Below are 18,961 nucleotides of genomic sequence, written 5' to 3'. Positions count from 1 at the left end.
TCTTCATTGTAATATAACTCAATACATAAAGAAAAAAGGAAAAAAAAAAAGCTTTAAGAGGCAGTCACTTAAAAGAATTAATGTTCTTCCAGAGTTTGACTGACACCATTCCTATCTCACTGGAGGGTTTTTTGACAAGAAGAAATGAAGAACCCCATTTTAATTTAAAAGATGTCTGCCTTATTCAGTTCCTCTCCTAAAAGGAATTTCTTTAAAGGAAGTTGTAAAGCAGTTGTAAAAGCTCCCCCCCTGTGGTTTATGCTAATAAAGCAACAGTATAGGCAGAAAAGGCCTTCTGACTGTTTCTGCAGTGTATGTTAACTACCTTGAGAAAACTATTACTTTGTCTCAACATTTCACTGGTTGGTTATTGCCCTTGTTTCTGACCCATGAAGAACACACACAAAAACATGTAAGTCAAAAATTTAATATTGAACCAGGCAGTAAGAATGAAAAGTCTACTCCCTAGGAGGAGTAACTGTACACAAAATAAATAAGTTACAGTTTAAACAAAAGCACATTGGCTTTTTAAAGTGCATGTGTATAAGGCCTTAAGCCTGTGAATTCCATTGGCTCAAAGTAAAAAAAAAAAAATATATACACAGAAGTCTGCCACACGTGTTTAAGGATGAAGAGGCACTGGCACAGCTCAGAACAAACCACCCACTTCATTGCCTGGAGCCAGCCCTGCTTCACACCACGCTGAATTGCAGCCACACCATGTTCCTTCTGTGCCTGTTGCACACAGAGATGTGCCTTATGCTGGCAGATGTAATGGACTATCACTCCAACTCCACACTCATTCCTCAAAAGCTTCATGTTGGATCATTTAGTCTGGACACTAATTTTTTTCAGACAGTAAAAAACCCACAAGTTACGTGTAATTAGATATGTTTACACCCTGCAGACAATGGTTTTGCATACAGAGAGTCTGGTCAAGTTGTCAACAACAATGTAGCCAGTAAAAAAAAAAAAAGGACCATTGTTTATAGTCTTGATACCCAGTCATGTCCACTTATTTTACATTTGTTTTTACAGAACGATTTCATGTTTGGTTATTTGTTTAAATACATGGGAAATAAACGGTTATACTGTGCAATAAAATTAAACAGATACATCATGCTGTCCTGCACCCATATGAAAACAAGACTCAAGTGGTTACTTCTGAACAGTGAACTGCAGTTCAGGGTGTTTACCTGCTCAAATACAAGTTGAGTTACAGTTAAGAAGTTGTTCTGCACAAATGAAAGCCAAATCTGACTGGAGAAAAAAAAAACAAACTAAAAGCTGGTTTCATTATCGGAAAAGTTCCTTTTCCAAATGAAAATACTTGTTCTGCAGGTCATATCCTATAACTATTTCAAGAGTTTGTCTTTTTCCTTTTCCAATCTGCCACTGTTCCTTTTTTCAGCAACTGCTTAAACACTTCTACAGCCATGCAAATGGCTATGTGAACCATGCTTCTTTCACAATGCCTTGGACTCTAGATGTGCCAGTGTTAAAACACCCCAGGTTTCAATCTTAGGCTAAATGTTGGGAAGACCAACGGCTCTGCTGTTAAACAGAAGTGACAGTCCTCACTTTGGCAGACAAAGCTTGCTTAAACCTTCTCTTCAGATCCTGCATGTTGGGTGATTTCGGCCGAGGAATAAGAGAGGTTCTCCTTCTCTCAGGGGTGCTAGTTGTTTGCTGTTTGCTGACTTCTTTACAGAGGAGATGGAAGGCATTGAAAACATCATTATAGTTTTCACTGACAGATACTTCGTAGAAAGTACAGCCCAGCATGTTGGCCAGCTGAAGTCCATGCTGGGGCTCCACCTCTTTGATATGCAAGAGATCAGCTTTGTTTGCCATGATGACAACAGGGACTGCGTTTCCTGGATGCAGCTGTCGAACATGATGGTAAAGGTGACTGAGTAGTTCATAGCTCTTATAGTCTGTGATGGAGAAGACAATCACCAGGGCATCTGCCCAGCGAATACATCTGTTCAACTGCTCATTACAATGCAGACTGTGTTCATGGATCTGAAAAATGAATAGTCTCAAATTAGATAGCTGAAGTCATGAAAGATTAAAGGAACCTGTCTTTAAGAGTCTGTAAAGCCAAATAGCATTTTTCAGCTTCAGACATATATATTTGCATTTTACATCGTAAGTACAAATTTAATCTGAGTGTGGTGAATAAATGCATATGTTGATTCAGCTGCAAAAAGCTGGAATTTAACACTGGAGTTTGCTATACTCAAATGGAAAACTGACCTGAGTAGTTCTGCATGCAGAGAAAGACTTTGTAGTTCCACAGAATGGGAAATTAACTGGCTAGACAGTAAGTCTGGGGGAAGCAAAGATATGAGCTGGAAGCATTTAGACCTGGAGTGTTGCCCAGTTCAAAAAGGCAACAATCCAACATTACTCAGGTCTATACACTCAAAACTTTAACTTCTGACATACTAATGAGCACAGTCACAATACAGAAGTCCGCTTTCTATCATCCACACACGTTTATGAAACTTGTTGGGTAGTGATCATGACATTTTTGTCTGCATGTATCTTATATGCACAGAATTGTTTCTGGTTTTGTATAATATACAGGAACAAGACCCTTAAGTAAGTCAGCCACTCAAAAGTAGTGGGCCTCCAGCATACAAATGATTCACCAAAACAGTAAATTGTTTTCTTTTACTACCACCATACTACAGACACACAACACATGTGGCTTCACTGGTTATAACACAAGTTACCATCTCTCACACACAGAACACAAAACTTTGAAATGAACCATAACAAGATGCTGCACACAGAGGGGCACACACACACAGATTTAGAGCTGCTTTGGTGGACTGCATGGCTGCATCTAGCTCACCTGAACTCCTGGAGTATCTTGCACTTGAATAGCCAACATCTCTCCATCTATCTGGATGTGCCTGCTGTAGAGATTACCTGACAAGAACACCAACAAGTTCACAAGTACAGCCACCAACCTACACACAGACAAATATTGCTTCTGCTGCCCATTACTTGAGCAAGAAAAGTCATACTGCTCGTTATGAAGTGAGGGACTGGCATTAGAAGTTTTTTTGTGTTCAACCCATATATTTATGACTTTACTAGAAGCCTGGGATTTGATTTTGCATTGACTCGTTTTGAAGCTTGGCATTTAATAATGTGCAACTCAAAACTTAATCACTTCTCGAAGGCTGTTTTAATTTAGATGATAAAGGTAAAGTGTGTAAAATAACCAGCTATTATAGAAAGGCAGTTTGCTTATCATTCAGTATTTCTGCATTTTAGCAAATGCTTTTTCTAATAAGCTCTCTGCTGGCTGTCCCGTTTGTTTTTTTCATTTGTTTGGCTTTTTCAAGTCATTTCCTCAACAGAACGCTGTATATTTTACATTCACATTAGTTTCGACTTCCTAGCATACCAGTCTCGAGCGAGAGATCGACTTTACATCACCTCTTCGCTTTCCCCACGGCGCCGGCACCGTCCCGATCATTTAGCGGTTGGCGTTCCGTTTACAAAGGATAACATAATAGATTTACTGAATGTTTTCTTGCTTTAGCTAAGAGACTTCTTCAACGAGGGACACTTCCATCACACAGAGTGCTGTCGGGGAGCAGAGGGGGCGGCGGCCGGGAAGCCGCGCTCGCCAGCCGCGGGCGGCTGTGGCGAGCACCCTCCTCCCTCCGGCGGCCAGAGCCGCCAGCCCTGCAGCGCCGCGGGGGTCTGGGTTGGGGAAGACACGCGTCCCCTCCGATGCACCTGTAGCCCCGCTTTTAAGCTCGTTCTAGTCCACTGGGGGCCTGGCTCAGGGCCGGGCTTTGCACGCTCGCTTCCAGGGCTCGCACAGCCCCGCTCTCCAGCCCGGGCACCCCCCGGGGGCGGAGCCCGCTCAGCCCTGGCGGCACCCCCCCATCCCCTGCGGAGGGCCCGATCCCCGAGCCCGGCGGGTACAAAGCCGCCCCGCCACGCGCCTACCTGCGTTCCTCTCGTAGTCGCCGATGAACCGCCGGGTGAGGAACCGCACCACCAGCGCTGCGGGCAGGCACAGACAAGCAACGGTTAGGCGCGCCCCGCCGCTCCCCCACCGCCCCGCCGCTCCCCCGCCCCGCCCTCACCTGTCTTGCCCACGCCGCTGCCCCCCACCACCGCGATCTTGACGAGGCGGGGCCGGGCGGCAGCGGGGCAGCCCTCCCCGCCGGGCGCGCACTCCGCGATGGTGCACATGCTCTGCGTCAGGCGCATCGCCGCTCCCGCCGCCACCGCCGCCACCGCGCCTGCCGCTCCCACGGCGCTTTTCTCGCCACCGCCCCCGCCCTAATCCCCGCCCCTTTCCCCGGCGACCACTCAGCGCGCCCGGCCGCGGCCAAGCCCCGCCCAAATCCCCGCCCCAGCGGCCACTCCGCGCGTCCCGCCGCCGCCCCGCCCCGCCCCCAGACCCGCCCCCAGACCCGGCGGCCACTCCGCGCGCCTGGCCGCCGCCCCGCCCCGCCCCCAGCCCCACCCCTCTGGGCTGCGCCGAGCGGCTGCGCGGGACCCGGCCGCGGGCGGCGGCGCGTAACCGGTAACCGGCCCCCGGGCCCGGGCCGGACCGGGCCGTGGGAGGGGCGGCGAACGCTGTCAGGAACGAGGCGTTTCCGGGCACGAGGAGAAGCCTGGAGATAGGCGCGTGCGTGGTGACCCCCGCGCTCCTCGCGCGTCAGCCACCTCCAGCACCTAACGGCAACCGGCCGGGCGCTGAGTCCCGCCGGTTAGACTCGAACGTACCCAGCACGGCATAAAGTCTCGGTCATCTCGCTAGTTTCTGCCCTGCCGGGGATGCCGCGGTCCTGCCGCCACGCAGGGGCAGGTGCCGGTCCAGGTACACCCGGCGTCCCACGCCGGCATCCATCCACCTCCGAAAGCTCTCCCTGCCCTCCCGGCCCTGCCCCGGAGAAACACTTTGGAAAACCGGACTGAAATCGGAACTTGCAGCAGCTATGGAGAAAAGAATTGCAACCGTGGGATGAGGCTGGGAGAGGTCTGCGCTCTCTCAGGTCAGAAGCAGGGAGGAAAAAATCGAGTAACACAATAATAGGACAATGGTTAAAAGAACAACAGAAGATGATGGCCAGGAAGGAGAAATATAAATGAGAGGTGGGTGGGAAACGAAGGACTGTGCCAGCCTGGGAGCAGGGAGTGGTCAATGCAAAGCACTCGAAACACTTCCCGGCATGAGCGAGGAGCCCGAGCAGCAAAATGAGGAATAAAACCTGCCCATGCATGAAGCAAAGCTTGCTAGGAGAGAGGTGACGGAGCAGGATAAAATCACTCTCCTGTATTCGGGAAAGACAGACCTCATAGCAAAGACCACTGGGTAACATCGAATGTTAATGATGCAAAAAAGAAGGAATAGACCCAAAGTGTTTGACTCAAAACCACAGCAGGGAAAGTGTTAAAAGAGAGTCAGGGGTAGAACTGGGAGCCTAACGGTGACATTGGCCAAAGACAGTCACCATCGCAGCAAACGCCTTTGTGCAGAGCTTTCTATAAAACTATGCCTATGGAAAAAGATACCTGGAATATAATGAACCAAACTGCTGCTCCCGCAGTAGCTGCTGCTTTCCAGATACAAAGGTGAGAGCAGGCGCTATGAATGACGCCTGGGGCTGAGCGGTGCGGGGTACAGTAGAGGAACAGCTCTCTTTGCCAGCCACCAGACCAACAAGAGGTGGTAGTGGTTTAGCTCTTTACGTGCAGAGTATATCGTAAGGCTACTAAGGCCATAGGGAAAAAAATCTGTTTGATAGTTGCAGTTTAAAATGAATAGGTTTATAAAAAAACCATTCTAATTCCAAAGGGGAAAGAGTAATAGACCTAATGAGAAAAAAATCAAGAGGGCTGAAGCACCCAAGGAATTGAATACAAAGGAAAAACTGGATTTCCTTTGTGCCAGAGCAGCAGAAATGATCTGGACATTGTATCTTAAGCAAAAGGGGATCACAGAAGATCTCCTAGCAGCTTGGTAACAAAGGTCACTGGAAATAGAAAACCTACAGGTAACAGTGAGGAGGATCACTCTCCTAAGAAAGTTTTGTCTTCAAGATGCAGAAATACAGAACATAAATAATGGCATCTAGAAGCAGTTGCTTCAACCAGGGAAAAAGAAACAGTGTTGTCATGCAGGGAGAAGGGCACACAGATTGAAGGAAGTCTGGCAATATTTACAAAACCAATAAGCATTTTGCTTCCATTTTTAATACAGATGATTATGTGAAAGACAGGAGCAGAAGGAAGATGAGTAATGGGAAGAAAGTCGTGGGTAATTTCTGCAGCGGGGAAAACCAAACAATCTCTCCTGAGTGCAGACAGGTCAAGTATGTGAAGATGAGAGTGAAAGGAGCAAGAAGTTTTACTTTAGCACTCAAATCATTCTGGAATACTTGCTTTAAAGAAATGGAGGGAAATAATTTACACTAATCTGGACGTATTTTGAAGGAAATAATAATTAAAGATATGGGAATAAATGGGATAAAATTAAGTATGCGATTACGTGAGATGTTGCTTCAGCGTATCTTTCCTTGCTACAACTTTGTTTCCCTTTTCCCTAAAGAAAGGAAATGTGGTAGATGTAATCTATTTGGTGTCAATAATACATGATACTGTCCAGACAGGAAGCAGCTATTTAAGCAGAAGAATGTGGGGACCAGGAGACAACGTCAGAGGCGTGTTTTATATGGAAGGTGTCAGATTGAAGGGAAGCTGCCCAGTGGGATCCATCAGTGCTCCTGTCATCCTTCATATTTTCGCTATAGTGGTGTCATCGAGAACACAAGCATGCTAATGCAATCTGCTGTTGGCAAAGCTGGGAGATGTCACCACCAGTTCAAACAAGGGGGGAATAGTATAGTGGAGAAACTGCATCCCTCTTGGAACTGGATTAATAAAAATATAATTAAATTTTATAATAATAATGACATGCAGAGATTAATCACAAAAATTTCTTCCACTGACTATGAGATCAGCACTTGGAAAAGAAAAACTAGTTAATCACAAGATGAGTAGGAGCTGTGTAAAAAGGGAAATGTAAACCCAGCAGTATCAGATAAGTAATTTTGGAAAAGATCTGCAGTACAATGTGTGATTCTGTTGGCCAGTCAAGACTAAATCAAAGTGGAACAAGTATGGACAAAAACCATTATGGTGATACTGGACAGCCTATTTCAGAGGAGGATAAAAACATTCGGTGTATTCAGTTTGGCAAAACAAAGAAAGTGGGGCTTGGGAAACGGAAGAGCCAGAAAAGTTAAAACTAAGGGCCAGTGTCAGCATGAGAACAAGTGGGTATAAACTCAGCTCTGCAGTCAGAGTAACAAAACACTGGAACAGCCCTCTAACAAGAGTGGCAGGAGCAAAATCAAGTCTAAATTATTTTTAGAAGAGCTGGAGGAGTTTATAGAAGGGATTACATGGTGTGGTTGACTGCAGTGGCCATAAAACTGGATGACCAAGAAATCCCTTCTACAGGCCTACAGAGACTATTCTAACACCACTCCATAAATAAATATTTAGGCCTAACATATAGCAATGAATGCAGCAGTGGTGTCTCCAACATATAAAGGGGTATGGTATAAAAGGGGAATGGGAAAGGGTGATGAAAATGAAAATTAAACAACACCTCAATTAAACTGTTTTTATAAAGGACATGATTGATTAGAGACTGAGGAAAGTGCTAAAATAACTGGAGAATGGGGTTTTTTCCCTCTGTCTCAGAACACCAGAAGCAAAACAATCAGCCAGATTGTTAGTTGGAACTTCTGGAAAAACTGAAATACAAAACATGTTCTTGTAAAACATACAGTTGAGCCACTAAGTCACTAGGAAGGCACTGGGGCAATTAAAATTATTGCTGTACAAAGAAGGAGTGTGCATTTATAAATGATGCATTTTTACAGTACTTTATGCTAGCATAATATTCATAAGCAGCAGTAAATTAATCTCCTCAAATTTTGCACCAGTCTCTTAAGTATTATGGTCGAGAAAGTGCTCTAACACTTGTACAGGCTTTTTTATCCATCAGTCTTTTTAATACAAAATTTATGACGCCTTCCTCTCAGTGATGCAGAAGTGACTGCTGTCAGAGACAAGGTCTTAGCCCGCATGGTCGTGGGTGGGAGCTGGTGCAAATACATTCTTCCACACTTCAGGGATGCATTTGTATAGCTTACTTCGTGCCACTGTTCAGAGGGTAAGTTTGCATGCAGCTTGCACCTTCCATAAAGACACGTCCATTGAGAGACAGAGAATGAATCTTACTTTATCTAGTGCTTTGGTAATTAACTTCTAACATGTGTCTTCAGAGAAACAAGTGTGGACATGGTGTTCAGAAATACAGACAACATTTGCTCATTCCAGAGAAGTATTGACTTCCAAAGCACTGTGAATTCTCTCTTTGGCTTTATAAGAGTAAATACAAGAAAGCTCTCTGTTCATGGCACTACATATGTCCCATGCTCCCAACATATAGAGCCAAGTAGACTAACCCCTGTGAAAAGCCCAAGAAGACCAGTTTACCTCCACCTCTGACACAGCCCTGCGTCACCTTCCAAGAGAAAAAAAAAAAAAAAAAAGGAGGGAGGGAACAGAGGTATTAAAAGAAATTAAATAAACGGGAAAACAACTTCTCTCTGTACTGGGAGAGATCTCCTGGCCAGCAAGGGCTAAGCTTACTGAGCAAGATAGGATCGTCATTCCAAGGCAGAGAAAAGGGGGAGGGAGGGAGGGAGGGAGGGAGGGAGGGAGGGAGGGAGGGAGGGAGGGAGGGAGGGAGGGAGAGGCATGCTCCATGCACCCTCGCCTACCCATGGACCCTACCTGGTTCCTATAGCAGCACAACAGCAGACATTTTTCTCTCTCCACAAGAAAGCCTGAGTAATGTTCTTCAATTATATTAGTCTGCATTTTAATAAGATTTTATCTTAAGCTTGCACTTTTTTTTTTTCCCCATTTCCTCCTTATGTAATACTCCCAAATTCTAATCCAAGAAGTGAAAAGCTCAAGGTTTTCTTTTCCATTCAGGGCTGCCCATGTGTTGCCAGTATTTTTTTGTCCTGGTTTGTGCCCCCACAGTACAAGCAGTTGTTCTGCATGCAGAATGCTGGTCTGATCTGAAAAGGGGGGGAGGGGGAAGCCCTGATGATGGAATTTCTTGAATTAATACAAGCCCTAATGCTTCATTCAAAAATGTATATGAAAGAGCTTAGCAGAATTTTTGTTTTCCATTTTAGGAATGCCTCCAGATCTGTATTAAGCCCCCTAAAAACTGTAGCATTAAAGTGCCATTGCTGGCCTCTCTAAATCTCACCTTGTGTAACAACAGAGTCGGTTCATCAAGGGGGTAACGCCTGGGTTACATTAGGAAAGGTCACTGACAAGTCCTGCTGTGCCAGGCAAACCATAAGACGACGCTTACACTGACAGAGGAGTGCTGGGGCGGATACAGCTTCTCTCAGTTGCTAAGCAAATGAAAAGATTTTTGCGTATACCATCTGCAATTCTGACCTCTGCAGATCCTCTTAACTTCATGGAGTGATCACACAGAAGTCACATCCCTGAAACTACAGACAGTGAAGGCAGCGTTTGAGTTACCACCTCCCCAGATTTTGGCTGTCCCCTTGCACCTCTGTTGGTGGGAGACCCTGGGTGCACATGTCCTGCCCTGCTCAGGGGTCCAGCTAGGATGGCACAAGCCCCCATTAAACATGGCTTGAGCTGACCTTGTTCTGAAGTGGAAAGATACTGAAAGCTTTACATTTCTAATACAACTTCTTTAGCAAGAAGGATATAAATTCAAGTCATGCCTACATACTACAACAGAGAGTTATGATGAGTGAACGTGTAGGTTGCAAAGTCAAATGCAAAAAAGATAGGAAGTGCCAGAAATAAGATTGCCTGGGCAACCTGAATTCATCCTCCCACATGCATATGCATTTTCTTACAGCCTTAATTGCATAATGTCATACCATTACACTGTCTCCTGTCATACTGACAGTCTGTCATAGTGGCAGTCTGTCTTCTGTTTGCCAAAGGGAACAGAGCACCTAAATACACTTGAAGATCTGGATGTTATATAGCGTTTCTTTTAAATCCTCAGTTAATCAGCCCATGGTGCAACACAGGAAGTATTCCCTTAGTACAGGAGTTACTTATAGGCTTGTCGTGGTGTATAGCAAAGATACATGAGAGAAGTTCAAACTCTGAGTCAGCTAGGTTGCCTAAATCTGTCATGCACCTGCCACTTAAACTCCTTTCAGCTGCTACCTCATTTTAACACACCTCAGTGCTTATACACCCAAATATTCTGTAGTGAAGTCCCATAGACATACTGCATTGAAGCAGGGACTGTAGCCCTGAAATTTCTGAGATGAGCAGTTGAACCACCAGGAAGGAGTCCTTCTCTCTCTTCACCTGAATGAGCATCAAATCCATCAGGGCAGTGGAACAACTTTGATGGGAAGACCTAGCATGCCACATCTCAGGCTACATGATAGACCAGGTGTCTGAGCTTTCATCTTTGAATGTCACAGACCTGGGGCCAAGGGCTTCCTTGAAACTGGAGAGAAAAGAGGCAACATAAATACATAGGAAGCAAGCATGACTGTAGAGCATATTAGGCCAGGTACATGGCAGGGAAGGGTGATGGGATGTGTGCAAGCTCCCCAGGAATAGCATGCACAGGTCTTCCCACCCATGCTCCAGGTGTAACTGGTGCAGTGAGGAGCTGTAAGGGCAATCAGGGGAAGAAATGCCAATTTTACAGTATGAGAGGAGGAAAGACAGGCTTGTTAGCTTAGCAAATGGTGCCTGTGAGGGGAGATGGTAAGTATCTGCTGCCAGCTGACACAAGAGGGCTCATGGAGGAGAGGAGAGCTCCTTAGGGCAAGGAGCAGCTCATCAGAGGGTTTTCTTTATGTGTGGGTTTTGCAGACCTTAAATTCCTAAAGGAACTAGGCACTCCACTCCTACTGCCTTTCAGTACGAACTGGATCCACATACCAATTTAAAAATGCAATTATTGTTAACAATTTGTAACAGTTTTTTAAAAAGACTGCAACTATAGAAATTTCCATGAGAAATCAGGTGATTCAAAACATGTAGATAAACAATAAAAAGGTAAATGAGAAAATGGGGAAGTAAATGATTCCCACTCGGAAAACACTACTAGTAAGCTATATAGCTACATAGATATGCTGGTTATATTTTTTCTTTAGTGTGTTTCTGTATCATAAATTTCTGTATTCTGTTATGTCTTAAAACCCATTGGTGATGCTTTGTGAAGGATGTGTTTTAAGGCATTTAAATGAGCAAGCACTGCTGCCTACGACGCAGACTTACCAGCCTTAAAAAATTTTTATTCATCAAAGTTTCAGGAAAGTCATTAGCATTCATACAATTATCATGCAGACAGATGACTACAGATAGGCAGCTTAAAACTGTCAGTGTAATGGCATTCATTTTTATTAGCAAAAAAACGAGACTTTGGAGCTACTGCAACACCCAACATTTTAATAACAATCCATTTTTCAACAATACACTGTTCAGCTGGCTAAACATCCACAAGGATTAAACACAGGAAGCTTAAGAGCAGACTCTGTCAACTATGTTTGTTTTCTATAAATCCTTTTGTAATGATGATGAACTGTGCTGTAACAGAGAAGGATAGTTTAGTGTTATTGTATAGATGACTCATATAGTCTCTACAGTTTGACAAGAGCACAGGTTTTTTTCTAAATAAAGCAAGTAGTCAGTCCAAAAATAGAAGTAACACTTAGAAGAATGCTGCTCCTGGAGGAATTACAAATTCCATCTACCAAAAACACAGAGGTTGGTATGCTGGGGCATCTCTGCTGAGGATATTGTGTGAAAGCCATTAATTCTTCATCTGGAATGTAAATCTATGCCGTCCAAATGGGATTTAAGTATTTCAAGGTAGGACTTCAGTTCCTGGCTGGAACCAGTTTTAACCGGTTGGGCAATTTTCATGGTCATTTTTATATTTGCTTTCTTGCTCAGACCTCAGAGTTATTTGCCCTGTGCTACCTGCAGCGCTGCAGTGTGGTATGGCTGGAATGGGTCCCCAGGCGAGGAAGGAAATGGGGCCCTGGTCCCACCACCCGCCAGCTTTTCTCCTCTCTTCACCCTTGGCAGGGCCTCCCCCACCAGCAGGCTTCAGGGTAATTGTGCTACTTGCAAAGTCGAAGGGGACACTGCTGCTGCAATGTATTCAATTGCACATTTTAAGGTTTAAGGCCATCTTACTAATAGGAAGGAAAAGAAAGCATTGATTCCAGACAGAAGGAAAGGTTTCCACTCATTTCTTATGCTACACCAGAGCACTTTTCCCTTCCCCTTGAAATATTCAGGAACTCTGAAAACAAATGCTCTCATTTGCTGGAAATATCCTGGAGATGGGTTTCTGTGTCTGACTTACAACTTATCTTTAACACAGTCTCACTGAGCTCTCAAACAAACAAAAAAGTCTCAATTTATGAACCCATTAGTCATATTTTCTTACAGAATGAATTACAGAAATCTCCACCAAATGAGAACTTATTTTCTAGCTTCTGTCTAGAAGCTGTAGGGTGAAGAGCCTAGGACAGGCTGTGCCTGAGTGTCTCATGCACTGATGCACCATAGTCTGGGATGAGTTTTATCCAGCTGCCTAAAGTCTTTTGTAATTCAATCCAAGTTGAAACTACATCCTGGGAGGAAGTTTCTGTTCACAATTCCAAAATAAAGCCCATCACTACTAATGCTTGTCTGACATGGTTGAACATGTGAAAGAAAACCTGGGCTTAAACTAGTTCCTCTGTGGAACATCCCTCTCCTAGGTGGACGCTGAGTGGCAGGTTTTGTCAAGAGGGATGAGTATGAGGACAAGGGAGAAAGACAGCTGGCTAAAGGCGGAGGGGCTTTGATCTGGCTCTGTTGCAAGTTGGTTTAACATGGGTTTTCCTTAATTTCTAATGTCCAGGGAGTCATACTGTTACAGGATGACCACGGGAGGGATGCAGATGTGGCACAGCAATTGCCCCCTGTTCAGACAGGACAGACAGCTTGGACTGAAGGCAGCCTTACACATACCAGCGCATGACTGGGCTCTTCCAAGGCTCTCACCAGTGGACAAGCTACCACTTAGGAAGTAGGTATGGGCTTGGTTTTGCTGTCACAAAGCATAAAAACTCTTACAATATAACCTAAACCACCAAGACAGCCAATGTTTCATCCTCATGTCCGTACTGCTCCTGCTTAGACCTAATGACAGCTCTCTATGCTTTTTTCAGGAATGCTTTCTTGTGCTTGGAGCAGGTTGCAGAGTGATTACTTCAGTGAGACTCAGCTACCAGTGAGCTCCCTCTGACCTTAGGACTTCTCTGCCTTTTTATATTAACTGGCAAAGGGAGGACTGAAGCTACAGTCTCCATTAAATGTCAACTTGAAATACACTGAACTTCAAATTTAAGATGAAGGGGCATTTAAATGCAAAGTGCTACCCTTTATCCATTAAAGTATGTAAGAAAATGCTCCATTATATGCTACTGTGCTACTGATGCAGTATGTGTTTTGCTACAGGTTTGGTTCCACATCTGTTTATACTAATAACAAAGTTTACGTTAAATTTCATGGTATAGAAATAGAATTATTCACCACAAAATCCATTCCCATAGTCTGAAGTTGGGCAAAAAACCAGTATCTATAAAGTCTGGGAAAATTTATGATTTTTCATAGTTGCATTTGTAAAACAGATTTTTTCTTTTCATTTGAAAAAGAATTCTGAACAAGACTTACTTGTAACTCAAGATAGGATTTCAAATTGCCTGAGATAAATATTAAGAATCAGCATTAAGCTAGCTATAAAGCAAGCAGTATGCTTGCTAAGAGCATATAGAAAAAATTGTATGATAAGTCAGGCTTAAGAGCAATTCCAACTACAAACAACTACTGGAAATTAGACAAAGTTCAAATTTAATATGCATTGGGTTTATACTGCATTCTAGACAAAGAATCACTGTATCTGCAAGTCTAACTATCAACAATAATAATTGTCCCCAGCAGCTATTGTCACCATCTCTCCTGAATTCCTGTGGGCATGAAATGGAATAGGTTTTGCACTAAAATAATTAGGAGAACCAGTCAAATGAGGTGTTATTCTGGCCATACTGCTTAGCTGTAGATGTAAACAGCTGACTCACTGCTTAGAATCACACATTCTCTCACGTCTTGGCATCTGAAATAGCTGAAACATCACAAACTGATAATAGGATTTCTAAATGAGAAGTAAAAGTATTTTGCATTAATATTACATGCATCCATGAATAAAACATTAACACGTAACTAGAATGTTTTTCACTTATATCTGAGCAGTAACTGCAATCTCAGCTGTTTCAAAATATGTATTCTTTCAAAATACCAGAAGGCAATTGTACATAAAAGATTCATTCTCTTCTGGTGCATGAATCAGCTATGAAAGAACTGAAGTTGCAATTCATTCTTCTGGCCGCTTAACAAGCAGTACAACGACATTATTACTGATTTGGGACAGATTGTAATGTTATAATTAACTCTGAGATAAAAACTGAAAAAAAAAGTCAGTGCTCAGTAAAATATTCTGGGGAAAAAAAAGAACAACTGGCTGAGACTACAATAGAGAATAATTTTCTCAAACGCTATTCATACAGTATTTTCTAAACCAACATTTACATCTATTAATGAATGTTCCACTTTCTTTGCCTAGCAAATCATTTGCAGAAGTAGAAACCTTTGTTCAAAGTTATAATAAGAGATAATTCTTGCGTTTACAGAAAGAAACACTTTTTTCAAGACTGTCTAAGCTGTACAGCAGCTCATCTATGCCAATTTAGTTATACAATTTTTTCTAGCATTAGTACAGACTGTCCTTTATCTGGCAAAGAAGTACTAAGCAAAGATATTTTATTTATCATTTCTTATTGTTTTAAACAATATGCAAAGGCAAATTCTATGAGTCTTGGTTTGAGTTTCAGGCTTGTAGTTCCACTTGCACTTGAAAAAGCGTCGAACATATTTTCAGAGAAAAACTTTTCAAAAATAAGAAAAGAAGCATGCAACAAGTAGATAATGGAAAATTCTGCAAAGGACGTGAATCACAGATGGTACTTGGGATGGGGAGAGAGAAAGACACTGTGGGCAGGCTGGATACAGAGCCTTGTGTTTGTACTCAAAAAGCAAGGTGTCTGGGAAGAATGCATTCACCCTATAATATTTTGCAGTCCATAATGCATAGGTTTCTTAAATGAAGCCGTACGGACATACTTTTTGCAGCCGTTACATCCTTGCCATTCAGTCCGTCACCAAGAGCTACAGCAACGAGACGCAGCGACATTCATGCACTGAGAGATAAGCCCTGCTGCCAGCCCCACCTCCAGCTCTGCTGGCGACTACTGACTCCTGCAGCCCAAGCAGCAGAAGGAAACACAAACACAATTCATCTGCATCAGAAAACAGATTAGCTGTTGCCATGAGCAGAGTGATGTGTGGGCAGCCAGAAGACGAACAGGGAGATCAGAAGAGGTTGAAAATTTTCTCTTTTGCACAATTCAGCCCAGTCTCAGTGCATGGCCAGATCCAAAGCTTACTGACATCACTAGGGTGTCTGGACTTTGGTAGCCTTGACTCAGGACCTGCAGGAGGTGAGTGCCCCCTAGATCTGAGCTGCCAAAAGTTAACTTAAGTGCCACCACTGACAGCAGTAAGTACCAAGATGTAAAGAGATGGCCAACACCTTGAACAGCAGTGATCATGGGCCTGCCTCTGGTCACACTTCAGGACGAAGCATGTCCTGATCCACTCACTCCACCCTTGTGTCACCCGCCCTGACACCAAGCCAAGCGCAACCAAACTCCCATGTCTTCCCCCCCCACCACCTTCCTGTTCCACACAAACTCATATGCCGAGCCAAGCCCTCACACTTGTCTGCCCAGCCCTGCCCCGTGCCTCGAGCGGTCTTCTGGCATTCTGGGCCAAAAGCACAGCTCCCACATTGGCAACATTCCTGCATGCTTCCATGCCAGGCCACCCTCACCTCTGAGGGCTTGCTGGGCAAGAAGCCAGAGCCTCCCCCATCCCCTGCCAGTGCTGACAAGACACCCAGGACAGCCTCTGGCTGCTGCCCCAGAGCTGCCAAGAGGAGAACAGAGACAGCTCCAGGTTTGGGTTCACACAGGCTCACAGTCTCACCAGCGGTAGAGGCACTGGCGCACAGCAGCGATGCTGTACAAGAGGTGAAGTGGCCTGGGTCTGAGGTCAGGAAGCCCTGGCTCTTGCAATAGGTTAGTCTGTTCCTGCTCACAAGGGTTTTTCCTGGTGGAGGTTTGTTTTTTTTCTCCCCTCAACATCTTCACATACTTTCCCCTGGCTAATTGCCATAAAGGTCTGTCATCACACAAGAAACTGCCAGTGGCTTGTAGGTGAAACTTGTGGCTTTAAGCATAGCTTTGTCAGGGGGCGTATGAGAAAACGTAAGCAACAGGGGTGTGCAGGGTTGTTGAGGTTCCCAAGGAGAGGCTGCTAGCACAGGCAATGAGGCTGGATACAGAATACATACAGTTTACATTTCATCACATATTACTGGAAGACATGTACTTCATGTCTAGAAAATGAAGCTGTTATTACAAGATGAAAATCCATATGCTATTATGAGGCCCCGCTGCAAGGCTATGCTCTTAGGAGCAGAGCTGTTGTGAAGCAGTAAGGGACGTGCTGTGATTCATCGTGCAAACCAGTAAAAGCTTCCAAACCATGGAGCAGTTGTTTTTCTTACAGTCGCCAAACAGCTTTTGTTTGCCTGCCAAATTCAGCTGACTTGTCCTGCCTTGCAGCCCTTTGGGAAGAAAGAGCAGACCCAACTGGCATATGCTGTAGTCACAACTAAGGCAAGCTTCTCTGAGCTCAGACATACTTCAGCCCACGGAGAAGACAAACTGCAGGTAAAGATATACAGTATCTCTCAAGGAGACAAATGGAAGCAATATGCACCCTATCAAGTACTAGCAGGCTGTTTTTGTGATACATACTGTTTTTTTGAGAGAGCCAGAATAAGATTAGCAGGCCTCTGCAAGAAACCCCAAACAAGACTGCTGATACAAGAACCATATGAGTTCCTGGATCAGTCCCATTGCTCTGGGAGGTTTCTTCAGCCTCTTGCTATTGCTTTTCTACATACTTGTTTCTCGGAGTTCCCAGTATTCAGCTTTAACAAGAGCGAACATGCTGTACACAAACATAATATTAGGAAAAAAAAAAAAAGGTACATGTAGCTGATTTCCTAATTGCAGAAAAATCAAGAAAGCACTTTATACATGGTTCAAGTAGTTTCTTTACCATTTCCCTTTCTTATTGCTTCCTATTCTAAAGTCTGCGGATAGATATTTTGGGGTATGTGAATGGTGGTCACAGAGTGTCATTATTGAAACACGCTGTGCTGTTCACCTAGCTATAAAACATGTAGTTAGCCCTCTTCGGTGAACCATAAATATTGAAACATTCACCTAGCTGTTTGCTGTAATGCTGTATTATTTCCAGTTCTGAATTATAACAAAAGCAAGTGGAATTGCCTGGTTCCTCATTTTCCCCATCTCTGGAATGAGGCAATAATGTTTCCCATCATCATCAAGTGCTCAAAGGTGGGTGGATGAAAAGCACTATCAAGGTGTGAGGCATTGTTAGTAAAATGGTGGCTTGCAAAAAAATGTGTAGGTGTTTTTCAGTATGCAAGACAGGCCAGGTTGTGCTGATAAGAGATGAAAGTTGGGGGAGCTTTCTGGGAGTGAAATCCCATGATTCCCTAGCAAGGATTAACTTCTATCAATTTGGCAAAATGGCAGAGCCACACATCAACTGCTGAATCAAGGATGAGGTAAAAAGCCTGGAGGCTTTGCCCACCCTGCTGTCAGTGGTGCTCCTCTCCTGAGGGATGGCCAAAGCAGCTTCGGGAGGACTTCCACAGGACTTTCTGGTCCACAGAGCTTCACAGGGACTTTGCTATCAGCCAGCATCATAGGAAGGATGATGCTTTTATACATAGCCAGTCCATTTGTCATATCCAAAAAGATGTAGGGTCTCATGATCTTGGTTGCATGAACCTGATGATCTGCAGTTTCTTAGACTCAGCTTTACTAAGACACTTAGGGATAGTGATGCTCAGAGACACAGGTCGATTCTCTGTGTACAGACATTCAGCTCATTTGTCTTCAGAGGGCAGAGTGATGGAGACTGCCTATGACTGTTCATGACTGTCTAGAGGTTGAAGCGCTCATCTAGAATGCAGGAGACCTACATTCAGTGCTTCTCCTCAGCCTGAGATGATTCAAAACCATATCTTGCCCCCTCCAGGAGTCTCCTCTAGCCACTGGACTGCATACTTCTATGGAGGCAGGGCATTCCCCACCTCTTCTCTCAAAACAGAGTGATAGAACAGAAAAGAAACAAGTTTCAGAGGGACAGAGAGAGAGAGAAGAAGCAAGAAAGCATCTCTTTATGTCATCCATTAACATGGGCATTCAGCTGAAGGAATGAGGCATTGGCTCCAGTCTGCCTCCAGAAAGGCTTACATATTTTTATCTAATCCTTTACAGCACTAAGTATTCAGGGGAAAAAAAAGACAACTGTACTTGTCATTTTATGAAATATGGAGGTCTTCAGCCTAAATTTACTTGACAACTATTGGCATTTGCTAACTCTGAATTGTAAGAGTAAGAGCTGTATACTTCCATCCCAGCTGTGAGAATAATTAACATGAACAGACCCCCTCTTGAAAAATAGAACAGCGACTGTTACTAGAATGCCATATCCCATATGAGCAGAGACAGACTAATACTTCTAGCTGGAAAGGTAGGGGCTGTTATCCTGTCGGTGAATGTAAACTTCTATCTCTCATTAGAGCACA

The 18,961-nt window shown here is 44.1% G+C and overlaps 2 protein-coding genes across 3 annotated transcripts in view; one reads left to right on the top strand and one right to left on the bottom strand.

Moving 5' to 3' along the window:
* The window catches only part of SCFD2 (sec1 family domain containing 2), a 239,305-nt gene that overhangs the window by 202,835 nt on the left and 17,509 nt on the right, over window positions 1-18,961 (top strand). The window lies entirely within an intron of this gene.
* RASL11B (RAS like family 11 member B) lies at window positions 412-4,258 on the bottom strand. 2 transcript variants are annotated; one of them, XM_074903829.1, is made up of 4 exons: window positions 4,119-4,258; window positions 3,979-4,035; window positions 2,864-2,940; window positions 412-2,025 (listed from the first exon to the last, which is right to left on the bottom strand). In XM_074903829.1, the coding sequence occupies exons 1-4, from the start codon at window positions 4,243-4,245 to the stop codon at window positions 1,558-1,560; spliced, it is 729 nt and encodes a 242-aa protein (XP_074759930.1). In that variant the 5' UTR covers window positions 4,246-4,258; the 3' UTR covers window positions 412-1,557. The 2 variants fall into 2 exon arrangements, with proteins under 2 accessions (XP_074759930.1, XP_074759931.1); XM_074903830.1 differs by lacking the exon at window positions 3,979-4,035.

This window comes from Athene noctua, chromosome 4, assembly GCF_965140245.1.
Source record: "Athene noctua chromosome 4, bAthNoc1.hap1.1, whole genome shotgun sequence".
Classification (NCBI taxonomy): domain Eukaryota; kingdom Metazoa; phylum Chordata; class Aves; order Strigiformes; family Strigidae; genus Athene; species Athene noctua.
The sequence above is the reverse complement of the archived record's forward strand: the minus strand, read 5'-3'. Positions and strand labels throughout refer to the sequence as shown.

Excerpts from the sequence above, each read along its gene's own strand:
- RASL11B (XM_074903829.1), bottom strand. The coding sequence starts at position 4,245 with ATGCGCCTGACGCAGAGCATGTGCACCATCGCGGAGTGCGCGCCCGGC. Across the intron at positions 2,941-3,978 it reads CGACTACGAGAGGAACGCAG|GTAATCTCTACAGCAGGCAC; the intron begins GTAGGCGCGTGG and ends TGTTCTTGTCAG. Across the intron at positions 2,026-2,863 it reads AAGATACTCCAGGAGTTCAG|ATCCATGAACACAGTCTGCA; the intron begins GTGAGCTAGATG and ends TTCATTTTTCAG.